The following is an 18,286-nucleotide window of genomic DNA, read 5'->3' on the forward strand; positions in this document are numbered from 1 at the left end:
ACTGTTCTTTTTGTTTTTGTTTGTGTTCTGGGGGAAAAAAATTAAGAAAAGAACAGAGTAGGAGCCCAGTGGAACAGGGAAGGGGAGAAAATAGAATTCCTAAATAAATACTTCTCATTATTTATTAGCCCAGAAGGAAGAATCAGTGCACTGAAAGTGGCATGAATTTGAGGAACAAGAGGAGGCTACAAGTGCAGTTAGAAAATAGTAAAGTATCAGCTAATAAAATGTGTATCTCTGAGACTAAATGGATACATCTGAGATCCTATCTACACTGTAATATTTTCTGTGCCAAGGGACTTAGTTCAAGGGGCATCTATAGGGCCCTATCAAATTCACAGCCATGAAAAACTCATCACAGACCATGGAATCTGGTCTCCCCCCGTGAAATCTGGTCTCTTGTGTGCTTTTACCCTATACTATATAGATTTCACAGGGGAGACCAGCGTTTCTCACATTGGGGATCCTGACCCAAAAGGGAATTGCAGGGAGGTCGCAAGGTTATTTCAGGGGGTTGCAGTATTGCCACCCTTATTTCTGCACCGCCTTCAGAGCTGGGCTTCCGGCCAGCAGTCGCTGCTCTCCAGCTGCCCAGCTCTGAAAGCAATGCTGCTGCCAGCAGCAGTACCATAACCCCCGCTACAATAACCTTGCGGGCCCCATAACATCTCTTTTTCAGGTCAGGACCCCTACAATTACAACACCATGAAATTTCAGGTTTAAATAGTTGAAATCATGAAATTTACGATTTTTAAAATCCTATGACTGTGAAATTGACCAAAATGGACTGTGAATTTGGTAGGACCGTAGGCACCTACTACCAAATCACTTTTTCTGTTGGAATTTTTTTACCTGTTACTAGAACGTCTAAGATTACTTTAACTGAAAGAGTAGGTGGGAAAATACATTTTCTCTGAATTCTTTGGCGTTTATTTTTGTTGTGCATTTGTTAGTGCTTTGTGTGCAGTCGGTTTCATAGTTTCCCCAGCATAGTCAGTTTCTCTTTGAGGTGGGATTGGTTTTCTTGTTTGTCTAGTTGGCAGGGTTTTTTGGGGGGGGAAGAGGGGTTGATGGGTATTCCACCTGGCAACCAAAAAAAAAAAGGGAGAGAAATGGTAAAACCAAAAATATTGGGGGTTGATGTGCAGGTATAGTATTTGAAACTGTTCATTCCTTCTGAAGCACCTGGCACTGGCCACTGTTGGAAGACAAGATACAAGGCTAGATGGACCATTAGTCTGACCCAGTATGGCTGTTCTTATAATCTTAAATTAGTTTTAACTCTTTTATTTGAAATCTAGGCAATGTTTTTTAATCTGATGGGATCCCTTTTAAAACATGGTATTCCTTTTCCTTTTTTCTTTCTCAGCAGAAGTAAAATACAAATCATTGTTGTAATACAGGATTTAGTTGTGCTACAGCCCAGCTGAAGTCCAAAAATGTAGCATAATTCAGGAATATGACGACAGGACATAAGAGAAAATTATAAAGTAATTGAAATTATTTAGCCTTAAAGGGGGAAACATGCTTATGCTATGTAAATACTTAAATGAGGATGATATGAGAGGGAAAACAAAGTTAGACACATCGTAAAACAAGACTGACTGGCTGAAGTTGAACAAAAGGAAAATATAATTTAGATCAGTGGTGCTCATCCGGGGATCCAGGACACCTGGGGGGCTGCCAAGCGGGGCCAGTGTTAGACTTGCTGGAGCCCAGGGTAGAAAGCCAAACCCCCAGTCCATGGTGCTGAAGCCAAGGGCCCTGAGCCCCACCACCTGGGGCTGAAGGCGAAGCCTGAGCAGCTTAATTTCGCGGAGCCCCCACGCAATTGCCCTGCTTGCTACCCCCTAACGCCGGCCCTGGCTTTTATATGCAGAAAATGAGTTATTGTGGCCCAGATGGGCCATGGAGTTTTTATAGCATGTTGTGAGGGGCCTCAGAAAGAAAAAGGTTGAGAACCCTTGATTTAGATTTCATTTATTTGTATTACAGTAGCACCTAAAGGTTCCAATTGTGATTTGAGGCCTACTTTGCTTACAGAGGGAAATTTTCAAAGCCGCAAATGGGAGCCTAGCACCTTTGAAAAATGTCTCTCAGAATCTAAACAGATGAGACAGACCAAGGGAAACAGGTGAAGTGGCTTGCCCATATTCACGCAGCAGGTCAGTGACTGAGCTCAGCACCCAGGTGTCCTGATTCCTAGGCAGGTGCCCAAGCCACTGGGCTGCGATGCTTATATTAAGAAGAAAGTTCCAGCATCACAGCTGAAATAGTTTGCCAGGAGAAGTAAGCAGGGAACAAATTCAGAGGTGCTCAGAGTTAAAAAAGAGCTTGGAAAGCATAGCTTAGTGTCCTTCCTATTTAACACAGGCCACTGGATCAGAGGACTCGGGAGCTGTTCAAGCAAGCCCATGACACAGGTGTTTGCCACCACAGCCTTTCATTTTGCTACTTTGTATAAAACTGTTGCTTAAATGTTAGCAAGTACTGTGTTGAGTGCAGCTTTCCTGTATCCCTGGCGTTTTTTAAAGCAAGTTGACCTCAGACTGCCATATGTTTGACATTTAAAAAAAAAAATCACTTGCATAAGAGTGTCGTTTTAGCCTATTGCCACACTTTCCGTTGGGAATTACATTAACATTTAAAATGCAAAGCTGCCACATAGTGTCAACACTATTCCGGTATCAGATTAGTTGGACAACTAATAAAAGGGAATTTGTTAAAATGCTGATAGATATTTGAAAGGCACTTCAAAAGGGGGATCTTTATTGCTGAGACTCTCTCTTGATTTTAGGTGTTTTTACTTATTGCTCTTCTGAAAAGCGGAAGTTTAAAAAACAATGGGCATCATCTTTGAGTGTTGATTAGGAGGAATCCTGTTGGGATGAGACTTGTGCTTTAGTTTTCAAATATAGCAATAAGCTCTGATTTAAAATTAAATATAATGCAGAAGTTTCTCTTGTTCCCTGATTTATTTTACATTTAATGAGTAACAATATTTTTGTGCCCAAGAGATGTACCCCCATCCAGTGGACATCTAAACACTTCTTTAAGTCAAAGCCTAGGTCAGATACTTGCAAATTACCCTGCCACTACAGATAATCAGCCCTCAAGTTAAATGAAAAGGCAAAAAGGTTGAGTTAATTTGGGAACCATATAACACAGTTCAGTAGTTTAGATTTCCTACATCAGATGAACCACTTGGAATAGTACAAGGGCACACTAAGGACCCAATCCTGCTTTTGTGGAAGTCAATATGTGTGTGTTGCAGTTTGTTTAGTGGCAACACTGTAAGGGCCTGTAAGGATGTAGGAATTGCCATACTGGATAAGAAACCCCACAAAAGGCAGATTTGCGATAATCTGACCCGCCCACATTAGGTCTCAAGTGGCTCTCTGATAGATATTGGATTAAACTCTGAACCATGAGGTTTAATATCACTTTCAAGATTTTTGTTAGCCTTAAGAATTGTGACTTGGCCATTTGGTGTATGTTAACCTGACTATACAGAGTTTTTCTACTTCTTTTCTCTTTTGTCCTTTAAATTGAGTTGTTGGCTTTCATCTGACAATTATTTCCAACCCCATTTTTGTTAAACGGAATACTGATCAGACTGACTGTATGCGGTGGCCTCTGAGCAGTATTCATGCACTCATGCGTTCTAAAATGTAATAAAATAATTGTGTAAAAAATGTAATGATCTGCCCACCTTATCACCAGATATCTGATTGTCTTATGAAAGAACAGATGGCTATCCTGTTGGCTCATTTGACCTTTTTAGTAGAGCGAAGTATCTTCTTATCGCTGGAGCACAAGTAATTTTTCCGAATATTTTATGTTTATTTCAGTATTTTATCTTAAAATAATCCTAACCTTTTTATCTCCTCTCCAGAATGGATTTTTATCTGCACTGCCTTATTTTGGGTGTTGGCTGTGTATAATCATGTCTGGTCAAATTGCTGATTACTTAAGGGAAAAACAGAACTTGTCCACTGTCTGTGTGCGCAAAACATTTACCATAATAGGTAGGTAAATTAGGTGAATAACGTGCATGCTTTTTCTTCAGTTTAGAACACTTAATGGTGCCTAGTTAGGGATAACGTAGGCATCATGAGTTTGACTCCTTACAAATGGTCTGCCATCAGTCCAAGTATATGTGCGTTTGGGGTGGGGTGCTGTTCCTCAATGCTGGTAATCGTAGTGATCTCCGAGAGCTGCAGGGCACATGCAGAAGTTGTACCAAAATGTATGTGTTTGCTTGCTGGACTAAACATCAGTATTACACTATTTCCTAGGATTCCTTTGGACCTATGTATCTTAAGTTTGACTGGTTTGATATGCACCAACAGGGCCGTCCCTACCCATACGCAAACTACGCAGCTGCGTAGAGCACCAGGAAATGTGGGGCACCAAATTGCCCCAGATTTCCTGGTGCCCTATGCAGCTGCGTGCTGCATCCAGCGTCAGCAGCCAGCCCAATCGCCCGGACGGCTGAGCCGGCCCCCCCGTGGGCTGCGCACAGCAGGGCCCAGGAAAGCTGCCTCCACCCTATCCCACCCCTTCCCCTCTGCCCCTGCTCTGCCCTCGCCCTGCCTCTTCCCGCCCCTGCTCCGCCCCAGCCCCGCCCCTTCCCCCCCTCAAACTCCGTCTCCTGAGCTATGTGTCCCGGGGGGCTGCAGCAGGGGTCGGGCCTGCCCTGCACTCACCCTGGGGGAAGTGGAGTGACCCGGCCCCAGCCCACTCCGCTACGCCACACTGGCTCACAGCCATGCTGCCAGTGAGTGCTGGGGGAGGTTCCCCTCCTTCCCCCAAGCCTGGGAGCTGGGGGAGCAGAGCAGGCTGGGGCCAGGTCGCTCCACTTCCCGCCGCCCCGTGAGTCCGGGGTTGGGCCCGACCCTTGCTGCCTTCCTACACTGGCTGTTCCTGCCTCCCAAAGCCCTTGGGCGCAGCCCTACCCCCTGCAGAGGCCTGGGACACCCTCCCCCTTGGAAGCCCGGGGCCGGCCCCCGAGCAGGGAGGCTGCGTAGGGCACCACAATCTCTGATGCACAGGGCTGTCCCTAATCATACATTGGTCACTTTAGCTTGGTTTGCCTTGTCTTTTTCTGTCTAGCTTTAAAATAAAAATCCCCCTTCCTATTTTAAATTCCTACTCTGCTCTTAAAAGGTGAGCTGCAAATGTTTTTACAAATTCCTTCAACTATTGGATGTGCTTATTGTCCCCAGCAACAGATGGGTTAAGAAGTGTGTTTGGCATATTTGAAGTTTACAAATCTAAACTCTTGTCTGCCGCACTGATGAGGCTACATTATATATACATAACTGAAGAAATTAAATGTCAGACCTTTTTTTCTAAATAATAATAAACCTGCTGTTTTTTCCCACCGATCTGCACTGAAATGTCTTCTGGGAAAAAAGTTTATCATTCCACTATGTTGTCCTCTAACAAGCAAAGATGAAAATATCTATTTAAAGCAACTTTTGTCATCTGATTTCTCAGAAAAACAGATTCCACTGGAGTAGAAATTTCTTTTACAGTGCTTGCATCAAAGGGTGAACTTTTCAAAGTTGCCTAAGTGACTGAGGGAATCATTAAAAGTCAGTGAGACTAAGGGCTTGTCTACACTGGCACTTTACAGCGCTGCAACTTTCTCGCTTAGGGCAGTGAAAAAACACCCCCCTGAGCACTGCAAGTTTCAGTGCTGTAAAGTGCCAGTGTAGACAGTGCACCAGCACTAGGAGCTATTCCCCTCATGGAGGTGGGGTGGGGGTTATAGTCATTGGTGCCACGACTACACAGTCACGTTAAAGCGCTGCTGCGGCAGTGCTTTAATGTTGCTAGTGAAGACATGTAGACCTTAACCCTGGTCTACAGTACGAACTTACATGAGTATAACTATGTTGCTCAAGGGTATGGAAAATCCACACCCCTGAGTTATGCAGTTTCACCAACCGAACTCCTGGGGTAGACAGCACTATGCTGATGGTAGGGCTTCTCCCATCGACAGAGCTGCCACCTCTTGGAAAGGTGGAGTGCCCATAGGTAGCATCTTCACTAAGGCCTTGGCTACACTGGCGCTGTACAGCGCTGCAACTTGCTGCGCTCAGGGGTGTGAAAATGCCACCCTCCCCCCCAGTGCAGCGCTGTAAAGCGCCAGTGTAATCAGCGCCTGCAGCGCTGCACGCTCGCTCGGGGCCCCCCGCCTGGCCGGCAGGAGTCTGCAGAGCGCAGCCCTGCCCCGGCACACAGAGAGGCAGAGAGGAGGTCTCACTCCCCTGCGTGCTGCAGCGGGGCGGGGCCTGTAGACTCCGGCAGCAGGCAGCGGTTGCCAGGCAGAGAGCTCCCCCCGCCCCTGCCCCCCTCCCCTCCACCTGACCCAACCCTAGGAAGGGGCCAGAGGGACTGGGAGGGACCTGCCTGCTGGATGCTTCCTGGTAGCCGCTCCAGGTAAGCACTGCTGGGCTCACCTGGCCCCCTGGCAGGTCCCTCTGGGGGGGCTTCCCTCAGACCCACTGCCCTCAGGCCCCACCCTGACCCTGTTCCCTCAGCCTCCCCCGCAGGCCCCCCTGTACCTCCCACCCCGAACCCACTGCCCTCAGTCCCTGCCCCTGTTCCAACAGCCTCCCCCACAGTCCCCCTGCTCCCCCAACCCACTGCCCTCAGCCTTGCCCTACCCCAAATCTCTTCTTCAGCCTCTCCTGTCATCCCACCCCCATCGCTCCCCATGCTGTCCCACCCCCTCAACTTCCCACCATTCCAGTACTGCTCCCCTCTGTCTCATCCCCTCCAGACCCTGTCCCTCTCCCCAACCCCCCAACCCTCCCCAGCCCAGCCCCGTTGTCTCCCCCGCCCCACCCCACTCTACACAGCTCTCTCTACCCTGTCCCATTCATGCTCCCCTCAGCCCCTACCCTACTCCCCCCATCCCAGTCCTGTCCCATCCCCCTCAGCCCCCCCCCAGTCCCAGTCCTGTCCCCCTCAGTTCCTCCACCCTGCTTCCCCCGGTCCATCCCCACACACCCACCGACTCCCTCGACCTCCCTCCCCCCAATCCCACTGCCTGGACCCACCCCCGTCCCACTCAGGACATGCATGAAAAAGAAGCAATGGGCTTAAATTGTAGCAAGGGAGAGTTAGGTTAGACATTAGGAAAAACTTCCTAACTGTAAAGGTAGTTAAGCACTGGACAAATTACCTAGAGAGGTTATGGAATAGCAGTCATTGGAGTTTTTTAAGAGGTTAGACAAACACCTGTCAAGGATGGTCTAGTTGTTATTGCTCAGTCTTGCCTCAGTGCAGGGGTTTGACTAGATGACCTGTTGATGTCCCTTCCAGTCCTACATTTCTGTGATTCACACTGAATTGCCTTGTGCCACTGTCTAGTAGTAGTGGCACACAGTTCTCTGACATGCAGGTTTATAAAATTGTAGTTAATATACAGTTTAGAGTATAGCAATTTTAAAGCTCTGCATGTTCAGACCAACTGAGCTGAAAATTGTGATCTTGTATTCAAAACTATTAAGATGTGGGCTGAAATAAAATCGGCACTGAATGTTATTCTAAAATTGTTTTCCAAATGTTCTTAAACTCCCAGTTTATCCCCCGCTGATGTTCATTGTGAAAAGTATTGCAGGTCTAATAATAATATTTGGCACTTTTGTAATTCACTGTCCAACATGTGTTTTGTGCCCTCCTGTGGTGGATTTTTAGAGGATAACTGTATAGCTACCAGCTAAGGGAGTTATAGCTTGAACTCAAGTAGTAGAAGCTCATGCTTTTAAGTCTGGATGGCTCGGGTTCAATCTTTGGTGACTAGTTATGATGGAGGTTGTTACACTTATAATCCCTTTAATCAGAGGTTCTGAATATGCTTTGTTGTAGGCAGAACTAGCCTATAGTTAAGCAACCGAAAATTTAGAATGGGAAGTGTTGAAATGTTGGGAAGCCTTATAATTTTGCCAATCTGGAACGAACATCCCATCTGAGGGATGGGGGCAGGGAGAGAGGAGAGTGAGACAGGATCAGGAAACTGGAACAAGGAATCCAGAGCGGTAGTGGGGGGCAGTTGAAATCAGATGAGAAGCTGGGGCGGGTTAGACAGCAATAGGATAGACATAGACTGGAGGGGACGGGGAAGAAGGGTCTTTGACTACTAGAGACCACTCCGTTCTCTGAACATTTGATTCGCGGGAAGCAGGGGAGGGGGAAGAGTAGGGGGCGGAGCGTTCAGGGGAGGGGGCGGAGTCAGGGCAGGGACTTTGGAGAAGGGGCGGAGTTGGGGCGGGGCTGGGGGCGGAGTTGGGGCGGGGCCAGGGCCCCTTGGAGTGTCCTCTTTTTCCAGGACTGCAATATGGTAACCCTAGAGGGCAAGGAAGGATTCATAGTTTCCAAATGTATTGCTAGAGCATATGTTTTTAACTTTTTTACAACTGACTGCCATCTTTTCAGTATCCAAGTGTTGTGGCATATCAGTACATTGACAAAACTCATATAAATCCAGAAACTTGTGATTTGGTTGCATGCTTGTATGTCTCAAGATGGTCCAGAACTTACCTATTGTAAAGAGCCCATTGGAAAGAGCTATGACAAAATACTGCATCAAAATTTTCTGAAGCTAATACTTTTGAGGAACATATGGGGTCACCATTTGAAACTGACTATCTAAAGTAATGTCTTGTAATAGCAAGCTGTTCCATTAGAGTGTACTTACAGATAGTATAATGTCTGAATCCCGCTACAGAATTCATAATCTCTTGTTCCTGCTTGGTATCTGATGGTTTGCAAAGCTCAGACTATTTTGACTAATTACATACAGAGTTGCTTGAAGACCAGAAAGTATTTGCAGACATTCCTTTGAATTTGAATGGTGGTTTGGTTCACCCTTATTTCCTATTTGCAAATATTCATGCAAATGAGTTTCTGGTCACTCAAATGGTTGGGGAATGGCTGTTCTCCACATGAAAAGAACAATGCTGTATTTGAATGGGGGTATTTGTGCCCAAACATCAGTATTCATTATTCATCTTTTGTTGTTCATTATTCTCCTGTCTTAAAAAGTTTGTCACCCCTGAGGGAGCAGAAACAATACATGTGACTTAAGTGACCAGTCAAACTAAACAGCTGACAAACACCCACAGGCTGAAAGTTGGTCAAATCATCTGTTTACACAATTACAGATAATGAATATACTTGCAGAAGTCAGGATCAGTTAATCAAAAAGAAAAGTGTTCAATTTGGATAACTTATTCATCACATATAATTCACACAGCTCTAGTCTTCCCCCATTTTATCTGCTATTGCAGCCTCTGTTAATTTTATCATAGTATATACATAAAATTGACCGGATCTGATAAGACTGGACTGATCAGTATCATTTCCGATGACCTTTCATCCAATTAAAGTTTGTTCTCCTATCTGCCACTGGTATGGACTTCAATGGGCTCATGCAGCACAGACATCCTGGATTCTCTTCTAATGGAGCCATAAAAATGCAAATCTCCATTTTAATTTAAATAGTACCATGCTATGTTTTGTGCACTAGGTGGCAGTAGTAATATAGAAAATACACCTAACTACATAACTTAGTTTTAGGTTCTTTGTATGATAAATAACATTTAAGCATCTCTGTGGTGATAAGAGTCTGGAGGTTTCTAAATGATGTTGTTGTTTTTAGGAATGATTGGACCTGCAGTATTTTTAGTAGCAGCTGGATTCATAGGCTGTGACTACACATTGGCTGTTGCATTCCTAACCATATCAACAACACTAGGAGGCTTTTGTACATCTGGTTTTGGCATCAACCACCTGGACATAGCACCGTCGTAAGTATTGCTAAAGCTGGTTTTAATACAGATGACATTTTGATTATCTTCATCATGAATTAACACTAAAGCTGAGTGGTGTGTTCCCTTTAGTGTTAAATGTTAACAATGGTGAAGCATTATAACCTTTTAGAAAGGTTATTTGCATTTGAAAAACATGCTGTATAAATTGGTCAGATGTTACTGTGTCATAAGCAGGCAGTATGTAGTCACTGGCTAGGAGCAGATCAATCCTTATGTACAATTATTTTTCAGTAATTGTTTAACTTTTCAAAATAGAAGGCTAGATTCTAATCCAGAGGTGGGCAAACTACGGCCCACGGGACCGTCCTGCCCGGCCCCTGAGCTCCCAGCCAGGGAGGCTAGCCCCCGGCCCCTCCCCCGCTGTCCCCCCTCTCCCGCAGCCACGCCACCGTGCGGGCAGCGCTCTGGGCGGCGGAACTGCATGCATGCAGAGTGGCATCATCTCTAGCTCCGGGCGGCGCGGCAGCCAGACATGCTGCTCTGCTTGGCGTGACTGGGGCTGGGGGGTTATATAAGGGGCGGGAGATCCCGGGGGGGCAGTCAGGGAGCAGGGGGTGGTTGGATGGGGTGGAGGTTTGGGGGGGGCGGTCAGGGGATGAGGAACGGGGGGGTTGGATAGGCGTGGGGTCCCAGGGGGCCTGTCCGGGGACAGGGGTGTGAATGGGATCGGGGAGTCAGGGGACTGGGAGCAGGGGGGTTGGATAGGGGGTGGGCTCCCGGGGGGCAGTTAGGGGTGGGGGGTCCCGAGAGGCGGCAGTTAGGGGACAAGTAGCAGGGGGGGTTGGATGGGTCGGGTGTTCTGAGAGGGGCAGTCAGGGGGCAGGAAGTGGGAGGGGGCGGATGGGGGCCGGGCTGTTTGGGGAGGCACAGCCTTCCTTACCTGGCCCTCCACACAGTTTTGCAACCCCAATGTGGCCCTTGGGCCAAAAAGTTTGCCCATCCCTGTTCTAATCTGTGTTTCTGTGACTTGTACAAGACCGGAGCCTGGAAGATCTCCCTTCCTAAAAGATTTATCTGTACTCTTTAGATGTCCACATACATACCGAATAATGACCAGTTGAAGAAATACGCAGCTCTGTTTGATTTACCCTCGTACACAGGACACTAGTGAAGTACAGGATTTCTACACTTATCAGGGCAGATTCTCTGCCGTGCAAGGCCTCTGGGCACAGCAAAGCAGAAGGGGATGAACAGAATGGGCTGCTGTGCCAGCTGTCTGTGACCCCCCCCAGCTTCAGGGAGCTGTGGATTAATGGTTTGAGCACTGTACTGGGAGTCTGGTAGTTTTAGTTTCTATTCCAATGTCTGCCACTGGAACCATAGCCAGATTCTGGTCACTCTGCCACCGCAGCCTTTGTGCTGGTAGCTGAGTGGAGGGAGGCGAACAGTCAGCTGTACTGATTCTGTCTCCCTTGGGGATTCCCCACACTGGGGACTTGTGTGTGGTTTCTGCTTCCTCTGCACCATCTGATTAATTGCAGGTGTCAGGAAGGAATTTCCTCTCTGACAATCTACTGCACAGTTGTTGTTTGTTTTGGGGTTTTTTGTTTTGTGTTTTTCCCCATGCTTTTGGCTTCTTCTAACTTAGCAGCAGGGTGAGACTTGGATTCTGATGGGGTCATCCTCAGCTATGCATGTTTATAAATACTATATGCATGAAATCTATTGAAGGGTCATGGCTGAATCCAGTAGGCCATATGGTGGTATTACTTTAACGTGGTATTACTATTGTTCTTCAAAGATGCAATTCACCTGGTTTCCCAAAGTGGAGAATTAATTGTAAGAGAGGTGGTCAAGATTTAAAAAAAAAAAAAAAAATCTGAAATTTCCTTCTTTTTAAACAAAAGATTAATCTAAGTGTTCAAAAGGAAATCAGGTGATGTGCAGGATTCTGGGCTACACGTTGAACTCCTCAAACCAGCTCCACAGTTTACCATTGGAGAAAGATTTCAGTGATGCTCTCTGCGTTCTTAAAAGTCAAAGATTTGGTGTAAACCTCTTGGAGAGAAGTGGCATTATGAACAAAGGAGATCTAGACTGAGGAGCACAGAAGACAGGCTGTGGACTGTTAACAAATGTTGCTTGTGAACACTGCCTCACAGACTCAACAGACAAATTCCTAAAATCTCAATAAATCCCATCTCTTGCCCTGAATCATTGGCCTAGTATTGATTGATGTGTGTATGTAATATATACACACTCACACACACTCTTACACCACCATCTTTCTAGATGGCTGGCTGCCATATATATACACCAAAAAACGACATTAAAAAATATTAGGATTGCAAAGTAAGGCACTCAGGATAGGCAATGACCGAATTAAGGTTGCCTGTACTGCCATAGTGCAGGCCTCTTGCATTATATGTGATCATGTCATTAAAGACTATACTATCTTTTCCACAGGACCCCTGTCTCATTCATTCCACAGAATGACAGTGCTCACTTAATGAGCAGCTATTCAATATTTTGTTTTGTCCCCACTGTTCAGATCCCAGGCTTTATATTCAGCACACCATTCAAACTCTGCTCCAAAGACAGAATTATTAATTTCTTCATGGGCTTTTCTGTGGTGCTCATCACTATAGTTTCTGAGTTTTTCACATACGCTAATTACTTTACCTTTGCAAAACTTCTGTGAGATAAGGGCAGGGCCGGCTCCAGGGACCAGCGAAGGAAGCAGGTGCTTGGGGCAGCCAATACAAAGGGGCGGCACTCCGTCCGTTATTGGGACGGCACGTCCGCGTCTTCGGCGGGAATTCAGCGGCGGGTCCCTCAGTCCCTCTCTTCCTCTTTGAGCTGCTGCCGAAGTGCCGCTGAAGAGGAAGAGAGGGAGTGAAGGACCCGTCGCCGAACTACCACCGAAGAATGGAGCGGCGCGATTGAGCTGCTGCCGAAGTGCCGCCGATTGGCTTTTGTTTTGTTTTTTTCCGCTTGGGGCGGGGGAAAACCTGAAGCTGGCCCTGGGTAAGGGCATGATATTACTCCATTTTACAGATGGAGAACTGAGGCACAGAGATATAAGGTCTAAAGTACTTATTTAAAAATTTTTAGGAGTCCGGTGGCACCTTAAAGACTAAAGAGAGTATCTGTTAGTCTTTAAGGTGCCACCGGACTCCTTGTGGTTTTTGTGGATACAGACTAACACGGCTACCCCGATACTTAAAAATTTTGGGTACCCAATTAGAGGTACCTACGATCTGATTTTACAAAGAACTTGTCATTATATAGCATTTTGTATGTGGAAAGCACAATTCCTATTGACTTCAATGTGAGTGCACAGCACTTCTGCAAATTGGACCCCAGGGATACCCAGAAAATGAGGAATTAAAATCACAGTGAGTGTCAGTGTGGAAAGTTTAGCTTAAGTGACTTGCCCAGCATCACACAGGTACTCTGTGGCAGAGGCAGGAATAGAATCCATGTATTTGGTGCAGCATTTAACTGCCTTAACCATGAGCCATTCTTTCTGTTTCTGCAATCCCCTGCCTCAGTCACTATACACCTTCCAATTTCTGCAACAAGTGAGGCTGGGGTCTGGGAGACCAATCTCCTTCCCTACCCAGTCCTGATTCAGCCCCAGAGCAGGTCCATCCTGTGCAGTGAATAAGTCATAAGTCCTTTGCAAAAAATATTATGTAATCAGATAATGAGACTGTATTATAGTGCACACAAGAGGGCCGAATTAAGGTTACACGGACATTCTTAATTCTGGCTTTGTCTAAGTTTTGAGTGTTTGACTTAGCAATTTAATGTTTTTTAACGTAGCTTTTGTATGTGTAAATTCCTAAGTTTTAAAAAAAGCAAACTGAAAAAAAAACAAGTACCATCATATTGACCCCGACCTGGGCCATCAGCAGGATTGGAACTGTTAGATCAATCACACAGGTATCTCCCACTTGAGCTAATGGCATAACAGAGAGTAATAGTAGGTTGTCATCCTCTACATAACCAGCACTAGAGGGGGATGCCAGAGGGTTTCACAGATATCTGCTGGGAGCAGAGGAATTATCAGACTTAGGATACCTTGGCTTCCATTCAAAGCACAGTGGAGGGAGTGGTACTAATGGGTACAGAATCTTCTGTTCATTTTCCCTCCAAGCATGACCCCTTTCACCCTATCCCCTCCAACCTATCTCTTTCTACCCCTGAATTCTTGTCCCAATCTCAATTCCTCACCTAGCCAGCCCCAGTCTCCATTCCTCAGGCTTCTGTTCCCAATCTCTTTGCCCAGCACATCCTGTTCTCAGTTCTCTGGACTCTCCATGCCAAGTGTCTTTGCCCACGCAGTCTCACTTTTCCCCCTACTCCCCATCCTGCTGAATATGCCCAGTGTAGATGGAATCTTCAGGAAATTTAGCTGCTATCTAAGAAGTCTTTAGTGAGCATGTGAAAACTGCTCTTTTTACCCAAAGGTTATATTTGGTCAGATATTCCTAGGGGTGGCAAAATGATCAATCCAGGAGGGACGGACGGACACACACACACACACACACACACACACACACACACTTCAATACCTTGCTCCAAAGCAGGGAGGCCCTAGCACTTTTCAAAGAAAAGGTTGCCAGAATTTTGTGACATGGGCAAAATGAGACCCAGGAAAAACAAGTCATGCTTGGAAACAGTTGAACCATTTTGACTGAAATCTTCCAAAAAAACCCTTCAGACTGAGGCAGACACCCGCCATTGAAGGGGGAGAAAATGAATTGTGGAATTACTGTGGGCATAGAAAAGAACATAGTGATGAGCTTGCTGGCTATTACCATAAGGGCCTTTTGCTATTCAAAAAATTGTAACACACCAGAGCAGGAATTTGTATAATACATTTAAGTTGCAGGAAATATTTCCATAAATGAACAAAAATGTTCACACCCAAGTAGAAAACATGAATTATAATATAAAAATGTAGGTGTGTCTTCCCAGTATGTTGTAAACATTTGAAATTATTGGGGAAGGGGCAAAATTATCAGTGTGGGGAAAATATATTCACTTCTGGCTTCTTTCCTGAAGTGTTGGCTAATTCAACCAATTACAGTAATATATTTCCTTAATGATGATGATTCTTAATATCTCACTCATCATAGAGCCCTCATATTGTTCCCATGGCTCTCTGATGTGCTGAACACATCATATATCTTGCATTGTCTCCTCATTCTGCCCCTTACTTAATCTGTGAGTCCATAGTATTCATGCATCCCCTACTATGTTATAGAAGATCTTAGTCATTTGGACTGTCTTGCTTTGCAGATTTGTCATATTTAGCTTTCTGTTTCATGTTGGATTATTTACATTGTACAGGGAGTTGAACCACAGTTGTGTGGATCAGACTGTGTGTTATCAAGTACACAACCCATGTCAGAAACACTAAAAATGAAAGACATTTAGCCAGGAATGAGTTGCAAATGCTTCTCTGGGGCCTAAATGAGCTTTGAAAGTGCATATTAATATTGTTGCAGTGCTTAAATGTTTTAAGGAAGAAATGCTGCACGTAGGTCCATTAAGGGCTTCATAGTGTCTTGTTATATACACTTATCTGCCCCTAGAGGCTTTTACCCTTGGGCTCTATGAAGCTGAATGCCATATTAATTTTTATGCATTTTCAAGTTGCCAAAGGAATATGAATACATACCTTATTTAAAAGAAATAAGTATCACTTTAGTCAAAATTTCAAAGTTTAAAGTAAAATACAGTGCACTTCCTTAATAAAGCTTGGTAAGTGTGTTGACTTTAAATAAAAATCAGCCAATAGGCTCAATGCTTGAACGTGTAGCTCCCTTGTAAATGCTTTATTCAGAACACACACACATGTGCTGCTAATCCCATCTGATTGTATGCATAGTGCTGGAACAAGGGGTGCTGGGGCGGGGGGGGCGGATGCTGCACACTCCCCAGCTTGAAGTGGTTTCCATTATATACAGGGTTTACAGTTTGGTTCAATTGCTGTCAGCACCCCCACTATACAAAATGTTCTGACACCCCTATTATACATATGCATCATCGCCTTTTATCTCCAGTGTGAGATTCCTTCTGGAGTCTCCTATTTCGGTAGGTAAAATGCCAGGGCTGGGCATATCTCTTTAGGAAGGCTATAGGTTCCATGGGGTGAAATACTGAAGTCAACAGGAATTCTGCCATTGTACTCAGGGGGGGTCAGGATTTCATCCCATTTGTGTTAAACGGTGAGTTAAACCAATACAACTATTAGAAATATCTCCTTTCCCTTTTATTAGCTCATGGCCGACCTTAGTTAGTGGTTTTTATATGGCTTCTGGGGGCAGCAAATCCAGCCTGCAGATCTTGCCCTGTTACCCCTTTCTGCTTCTGCGATCCCTTGAGTTCTGAACTGGAAGACTAAAATTCTTAGTTATAGTCTCACTTCTGCCACTGACTTGCTTTAATGTTCTGCACTTGTAGAGCATTTTGCAAACATGGTGTCCATATGCCTTGCAACATCCCTATAAAAGGTAAATATATTCATTTTACAGGCACAGGGAAGAGAAACTGAGGTTAAGTGAGTTTCTTGAGATTACAGAGCAAGTTGTCATCTAAGTAAGACTGCTGCTGTGTGTGTTGAGCAGCACACCCTGAGATCCCAGAGAGATCCAAATGTCTGCAAATGGACCTGCAAAAGTGGGTGTGGCAACCAGAAAGATGGGTGGCCTAAGTTAAACCCACCCACCATTTGTGTGCTATAGCCATGACCCATACAAATCTGAAGGAAACAAATGGAGCATGTGTTCTAAAGCCCTGTGTTGGTGGAATTTATGTTTTGCAATAAAAGGTAAATGGAGAAATTAAATCCTTAATGCCTCCTGTCTTATTAGCAATGGCATCTTGGTCTTCTTTGTCTATCCCACACATCACCCTGTCATGCGCCACACGCTAACCACCTCCACCTTCCAACCCCTTTTTCTCCTCACCTCTCCAATGTATCCATCCTAGACAAATTAGTTGGGGCTTACCAAAGAGGGCATGGCTTGGTGTAAGAGGCTGGGTGAGACTCTTGGCAGTTCACTGGTTTTGGCCTAGCTAAAAGGTGGCAACCCTATAACTGGCCAGCATGAAGCACCTAAACCAGTAACTCATTTTAAGGTGACACTGAGTTGCTCTTAAAATAAATAAATGGGAGCCATTCCCACGCAAGTACTAACTTGTCTTGGCTTTGTTTAGCTCATGTGATCTGACGAGACTACAGCTGAAGGTGGTTTGGCTCCTATAACAAGCAGTTTCATCAAATATGGGAATAAGTTTAATAAGCAGTGTGAACAATTTCTTCTACAGGTATGCTGGGATCCTGCTTGGAATCACCAATTCATTTGCCACTATCCCAGGAATGGTGGGGCCAGTCATTGCGAAAAGCCTGACTCATCATGTAAGACTGCTAGTTTGTTGTTTCACTGATAAAATTTCCTATGCCCTCTTCTAATGGACACTCTCCATTCTGAGATGTTGTTTTATATAAGAATAAAACGTGATGTATATGCTAGTCTTACTCTTAAGTTGTGATAAAGCTCTATGCCCTGGCTTTTATTTTGGTGGCTGTTGTACTGGCAGTAAAATGTGAGGTTGCATTTCAAAGAGCCCCATAGGGCTTTAGCTATTTGGCTGTCAATGACTTAGGCCTTGTCTTCACTAAGGAAAAAAAAGGTGGGTGTATTTTAACACGTGTTAGCAGGTTGAGATATACACTGCCTTGGTTAGTTATGGAAGAATGATGGCGTTTGAATCCTGAATTAAAAACTTGTCAGGTAAACAAGGAAGGAACTCCTTTCAATTGTATTTATTTGTAATGTGTATCCTGGGATTTTAGTGTATATTATAAAACACTTTACAGTTCCTCTGAGACTTGAATTAGATACCCAGTCTGAGACTTTTTATTCCCAGCACTACTTAGTCATAAAATCAGAAACAATCATGTACAGTAAAAGCTGTGTTATCTGGCACTTTACCAGCCGGAAAGCTCTATAAACTGGCATTTCTGATCTTCATTGAAAGTGGTTTATAGTCCAGTTGGCGCGGCTCCCTACCTGGCTCCGCGCAGCTCCCTGGAAGCAGCAACATGTCCCTGCTGCTCCTAGGCAGAGGAATGGCCAGGAGGGGTTCCGAGTGCAGGAGGAGGTGTGGGGTTGGGGCGTGGGAGGGGGTGCTGGATCCGGGTGGCACTCACCTCTGGCAGCTCCCCGCAAGCAGCAACAAGTCCCTGCTGCTCCTAGGCAGAGGTGCGGCCAGGCGGCTCTGCACACTGCCCTGGCTCCGCAACTGCAGGGGCGGCGCCTGCAGGCGGAGGCAACACACTGAGCCACCTAGTCATGCCACCGCCTAGGAGCAGCAGGCACTTGTCGCGCTTGTGGGGAGCTTCCCAAGGTGAGCGCCGCCTGGATCCGGCATCCCGAAACCCCGCCTGTACCCTAACTCCCTGCCCAGAGCCCCCTCCC

The 18,286-nt window shown here is 45.5% G+C and overlaps 1 protein-coding gene across 1 annotated transcript in view; it reads left to right on the forward strand.

Annotated features, from left to right (window-relative positions):
* SLC17A5 (solute carrier family 17 member 5) overlaps window positions 1–18,286 on the forward strand; it is a 38,551-nt gene that overhangs the window by 17,706 nt on the left and 2,559 nt on the right. Inside the window, exons 8-10 of the mRNA XM_024193902.3 lie at window positions 3,896–4,028; window positions 9,677–9,824; window positions 17,133–17,223. Of these exons, the coding sequence (XP_024049670.1) occupies window positions 3,896–4,028; window positions 9,677–9,824; window positions 17,133–17,223 (372 nt within the window). The remainder of the gene's footprint in view (window positions 1–3,895; window positions 4,029–9,676; window positions 9,825–17,132; window positions 17,224–18,286) is intronic.

This window comes from Terrapene carolina, unplaced genomic scaffold, assembly GCF_002925995.2.
Source record: "Terrapene carolina triunguis isolate 2854851 unplaced genomic scaffold, T_m_triunguis-2.0 Scaffold42, whole genome shotgun sequence".
Taxonomy (NCBI): domain Eukaryota; kingdom Metazoa; phylum Chordata; order Testudines; family Emydidae; genus Terrapene; species Terrapene triunguis.